This window comes from Frankliniella occidentalis, unplaced genomic scaffold, assembly GCF_000697945.3.
Source record: "Frankliniella occidentalis isolate FOCC.00 unplaced genomic scaffold, Focc_3.1 Scaffold273, whole genome shotgun sequence".
Classification (NCBI taxonomy): domain Eukaryota; kingdom Metazoa; phylum Arthropoda; class Insecta; order Thysanoptera; family Thripidae; genus Frankliniella; species Frankliniella occidentalis.
Genome location: NW_026267399.1, coordinates 365,693 through 371,451, shown reverse-complemented (window position 1 = coordinate 371,451; position 5,759 = coordinate 365,693). Strand labels below are relative to the sequence as shown.

Here is a 5,759-nt window from a genome sequence, read left to right as displayed (position 1 = left end):
CGATAGTTTGAACCACACCTCTCGATCTCATTGCAGTAATCTGTTTGCGCTGCTAATTGGCTCGCCGTGCAGCTGTCATAACACGGCGGCGGCGGCGGAGACCGCGAGCCAGTTCAGTTACAGGTACAAGGCACACACACATGTCTTTATTTGTTTCGCGTTTTGCTTTCCAAATTGCTCCGGTGCTCCGGTGCTTGCCTTCGTCTGTTGGCGACGCCCGGTGCATCGAAAGTGTGCCCGACCACCGTTCCCCCCCTCGTCCGGCTGCTGGTGCTGCTGGTGCGACTCACAGACTGGCCATTTCCGCCGTCCTGCTCATCGCTCTGCTTGTCGTGGGACGGGACGGTGGGACGGCCCGTGACGGCCCACCCGCGCGCGCGCCCGGAGCGCAAGAGGCCGTTCTTGGAACGGTGTCGCGTTAGTTCCCCACCACTACCTTCTTGCATTTATTTTATACCTCTTTTTAACCATCGTCTAGGTAGGAAAAAATGTAAACAATGCGACCTGATTGTCTTATTGCGGAATGTGTGTAACTACTTGCTTTCATCGCCTTACGAAAACGTTCCTCATCCTCCTATATTAGGAGACTCAATGACTCTATCGGTCGCGTTTCGGATGACCCACTCAGACCCGTCACGCATGTGTCCGCCCCCCGGCCCGACAGACGGAGCGGCTATAAACAAATGACGAACCGCCTTCCTTCTGAACCCACACACACACACATCTATCTCTGCAATGTAGACCGTCTGCCTCATGACATAACCTGACATAACTCCAAAACTAACGGATGACCTATGACTTACCAAGCGCCGAGGACGCCGCCGCCGCCGGGCAGATAAGAGACGAGCTTTTTAAGGAGGTGGTCGTGACCGCGACGCCCCCTCCCTCCTCTCCTCTCCGAGCTCGCGGTTCTGAATGGCGCGCGCAGGACGAGGCACAGGATGCCCGCGCGGACGCAGCCGCATTCACTGCAGACTGCAAGTCGAAACAAGGCGCGGCTGCAGGCGGTAGGGGGAGAGGATGGGGCGGCGCGCTCTCTTGTCTGTCTCTAGCATCTCTACTACTTTTATAGCTGGGGATGTACTAGTGTCGCAATCGGTTCTCGCCGGTGACCCTTCATACTTTTATACTTTTATTAGTCATAGTCCTCCGGAAGAGTGAATATATTTATCTGACAAAAGGTATCTTATCTGATTTCGTGTGCGAGTAAGTACGCTCAGATACATGTTTGAGTTATGACAGGAACATCAAGTGTTGTGTTGATGTCTTCCACCCACCCGCTGCCCGACAGCCGCCTGAGCACACCGGGGTAGGCAACCCGCCCGGGCGGCGTGGTAAGCGGGCGTGCCTACCTCGCCCCACCTCGCCTCGCCCCGCCCAGTTAGAGAACGCCCTCACGCACTCACGTACGCGTGCGAGCACGGCAACCTCCAGGTCACGTCGCGCTTCCCCCGGGGGAACTGCATTCTCGTTCACAGCGAGACGCGCTTCTTTGCTTTCACTGTCAGCTTCCGTGACGTTACCGGTTCGTTTCCTTGATGTACCTGGCTGCGTTCATTGAGTCATGTTGTTGAAGACAGTTTTGCGGAACAATGTTAAAGCGGTCCGAGTTCGTTTTTGTTTTGCATTTACTGCGTGGGTTCATCCTCATCCTTCCCTTCCTTCAATTACTCCTGCATCCGCCCGTCTCCCTCGGATTGCGCAATGAGACTCCGTTCATTAGCGATGTTTGGGCGCCGAGGTCGGCGACGTGTTCCCCGGGCTGCGGGGGCGGCTCGCGCGGGGGCGCCGTCCCGTCGTGTGAGTAAGCCGCTCGGGAGAGGGGGCGCCCACCAGCGCCACCAGATCTGCGGGTTCGGGTTCGCGGCCGGTCCGCGGGTCCGGCCGGGTATGCGCTAGCAGTGGCCGGGCCGGCTAGGCCCAGGCCGCAGCCTTGACCGTGACAGCGTCGGGCGGGGCGTGGCGAGGCGTGGCGAGGCGTGGTGGGGTGCCGGTGCTGTTGAGCGTTGAGCGCGCACGTCAGGCGCGCGGCGCCGTGGTCAGCCTGGCTGCGCCGTGTTTTAATCAGATTTGATGACAGCTCTGCCGTCGACGCCGCGGCCCGGGTGGCTCTTTAATTCGCCCCGATTTTGGTCGCTGACCCTCGCCTCGCGCTCGGCGCGCGTCTATCGCATGGCTATCCTCCGCCGGGCTCCGCGACCACACGTACGAACGCGCCGGGACGTGAGAAAGGCTCCGCACGACCGGTCTCGTTCTCTAATAGCCCTGCCCCGGCGCCGCGCTGATCTCTGTCCCCCCTCGAAGTCTCCGCGAGCGCGGAGGGTGAAGGTCGCGCCCGCCGCGCCCCGCTGGTGGCGGCGCAGGTCCTGATGGTGCTGCCCAGCGGGCTGTCGAACTGCTCTAGCTGTCGTCGTACAGCTGTCGGCTAGTGCCCGATTGGCTGCTGATTAGCTGTGCCTTGGGGCTGCGCGGCGGCCGGTGACACCCCGGCCTTGCTTTTGCATCGTTACTGCACTATTTGTTTCGTTTAGCGGAGCGTTGTGCACGATTGTGGGTCACGTGGCTGGCTCACACTGCTAGAAGCACATTTTTTTGCAGAGGGTTCATACGAGGCATAAGGGGCGTACAAACACCCTCTCGTCGAATTATTTCTGTCGGCTCGAGGCGTTAACTGATAAACGAGTACCCATCCTGTTTCAAAACGAAGAGGGTGGAGAATGAAGAAGGATAGAAGGGAAAAAAGAGGACAGTCGCCAGCTGCGCCCGCCGCTGCGCTTGTTATAACAAATCGCGTCGTACCACAACGAACGTGAATGTTGTTGTTGATGGCGACAGAGGCGGTTACCGCACGCCCCCTTCTGCCCCCCCCCCCTTCTACCACTGCAGGCCCTGCAGTGCGGCACGCGGCGGCACGCATAGTGGTGACAGGGAAAGCGCCCCACTCCAGGACCAGAGTCCAGAAGTCCAGAGAACGCGACAGAGTCCTGAATCTGGCGATTCGCAGCGTCGTGGCCACTATGTGACCACAACCTTAGATTTCAATACCCTAAATAAACGATGGTGAACATGTAATCCCCAGAAAAAGGGTCATCAGTCGTCACGAAACTGCAAAGTTCAGCCAGTTCAGCCTATGAAAACGTTTATAGCGCCTGATGGGTAGGCAACATCTTGCCTACAGTGCACGTGTGTACTGCGGGGCGGCCTACCCTGGAGCTCGCAGGCGCCGAGACCCCGTCAATTGTCGAATGGATCATACAAACTTTGTTCGCTTCCAGCAAAACCGAGAAAAACGCTCGTTGTGATGAACTTCCGCTGGTCTAGCAGCACATAGTGGTGCTCTAGCCCAGCCCCAGCCGGTAGGTGACCTCTCCGTCTACCCTATCCTATCTATTCAAATGCAAGGCAATAGCCTGTAGGACGGCGCCAGCGCGCGTGAGTGGGAACCGCGCGTGACGACACCGGCGATAGCCTCAGCCCGTACAGAGATCGACTGAAAAAGGCATCGTGGGTAATTTAGAACAAATGGTACCTACCTACTTGCCTCCATTCGCATTGTCGCGGTACTGCTCCTAGTACGAGTTCCTCCCTCCCACCCCTTCTCTCTCTCTCTCTCTCTCTCTCTCTCTCTCTCTCTCTCTCTCTCTCTCTCTCTCTCGCTCGCTCGCTCTCTCACTCGCTCTGTGTCTCTCTCTCTCTCCTCAGCAGATCGTGCTCCGTTTGGTGTCCGCCGCTGCCCAGCCCCGCTGGCCGCTCGCCCGGTTATGCAAGACGTGGGTGTGTGTGCGCTGCACGTACAAACGGGTACTATCTTAAGGTAGAGCAAGAGCGAGAGAGAGAGAGAGAGAGAGAGAGAGAGAGAGAGAGAGAGAAGGCAAAGACATGGAGGGGAGGGGGTCTAGTCGCTTCCGGCGCCAAAGTGTCTGTCGCGATGCAAGCCGGATGGCGGCCGACCGGAGCCGGACTGGTCAGTACGTATAGTTCTTGCTTTCTTGCGCGTTGTTGCAGCCATCCTGTCTTCATTTCAGACCAACAGTTACGTTAAAGACAAAACACATACACACACACTCACACTCACACTCAGTAGGAGTTTAATTGTGTTGTTTTTGTTTACTTCTTCTCTCTTCCCTCACTGCCTACACTGCTTCTGACGAGGGGTGCCCCCCTCCCTCCCATATCCCCGATGGTGCCGGCTATGCAACGCCAATGAGTCATGAGCAGCCGATATGTTCTGAGTGTGCCACGCTGTTTTGTAGCGTGCCACACAGCGTGCCACTGCCACACAGTGTGCCATTCCGTGTGCCATTCCGTGTGCCACTCCGTGTGCCACACTTGCGCTGGGGCTGCTGGGCGTGGCCATGGCGGGGCCCTATAAACTACATGCGCGTTCCGTTGTGCGCGCCGCTCTGCGCCCCGTAGCCTCGCTGCCCACGACTTCCAGTGCGACGTCACCGCGGTGCAAGCCCAATGCAAACACTGCTGGAAAAGGTGGAATATGGCGGCGCGCCATACAGAGAGCGCACCACGAACGAATAAAAGACAAAACTGAAAGTGGCGGTGATGTGCAACCTTTGGTTCACCGTAGCTTGCAGTAACATTCAAGTAACTTACAGTCCTGCAGGGTTCGCCGAAAGCTTTGAACAATGTGTATCAAAGCTCGCTGTTTTGTGATGTAGACGACTTGCCGTAATATCTCTCTAATCTCTGTGTGTGTTTCTGTCTGCAGGCTTCCCTGTGCGCGGTGGCGCGGGCGCGGTTCGGCGGTGCTCTGGGCGGCTACAACCTGGCCCAGACCTCGCAGTACCACATCCAGACGGACGAGGGCCCGGAGCGATACTTCCGCTACCAGACGGACAGCGGCCAGTACCGCAAAGAGAAGCGCCTTGAGGTGAGGTGGCCTATCACTGTGCCAACAAGTCACTTCTCTCAGTCACATTTAAAAACAAATCATCTTTTATATTATTGTGCGTAACATACAGTGGTACAATGTCATGGCTTCTGCAAGAAACGTGTAAATTATCGTGTTACTTTAGCAAGACCGACTAAATCATCTGAGATAAGGTGCGAGCTTGGCGCGATGCAAAGTGGAGTCAGGCCGAGTCGGGCCTCACGTCAGTCGGGCTGCAGTGGTGGGAGCCGGCCGCGCCGGTCGCGCCTGGAGAGTAGGCCACCCATCGACTCTTTGTGTGTTGCAGGACGGCACGGTCGTGGGGACCTACGGCTGGGTGGACGCGGACGGCTACCTGCGCCTGCGCGACTACGTCGCCGACAACCAGGGCTACCGCATCGTGCGCACCAAGAAGATGTGGGTGGGCGACGAGCCCATCGGACGCGCCGTGGCCTCGGCCAAGTACGCGCCCAGCCAGGGCGGCGTCGGCGTGGCCAACGCCATCATCCCCAACCCGACGCCCAGCCCCTACGACGTGGTGTACCAGCCCGGCCAGAGCGTCGCGCCCCCCGAGACGGTGTACGTGACGCCGCCCTCGCCCTACGGCGTGCGCGTGTCCACGCCGGCCGCGTACCTGCCCCCCGCCACCTCCTACCTCCCGCCCTACAGCTCCACGCCCCGTCCGTACTACCCGTCCTCCACGCCCGCCGTCTCTTTGGTGAGCTCCACGCCCCGCCCATACTACCCGACCTCCACGCCCGCCGTGGTCAGCTCCACGCCCCGCCCGTACTACCCCTCCACGCCCGCCGTCTCGGTGGTCAGCTCCACGCCCAGGCCGGTGGTGGTGTCCTCCACACCCCGCCCCTACTACCCT

At 58.9% G+C, this 5,759-nt stretch overlaps 1 protein-coding gene across 1 annotated transcript in view; it reads left to right on the top strand.

Annotated features, from left to right (window-relative positions):
* The window catches only part of LOC113215273 (uncharacterized), a gene marked incomplete at its 3' end in the record, with an annotated part of 44,266 nt that extends 38,507 nt beyond the window's left edge, over positions 1-5,759 (top strand). Inside the window, 2 exon segments of the mRNA XM_026434882.2 lie at positions 4,724-4,885; positions 5,193-5,759. Of these exon segments, the coding sequence (XP_026290667.2) occupies positions 4,724-4,885; positions 5,193-5,759 (729 nt within the window).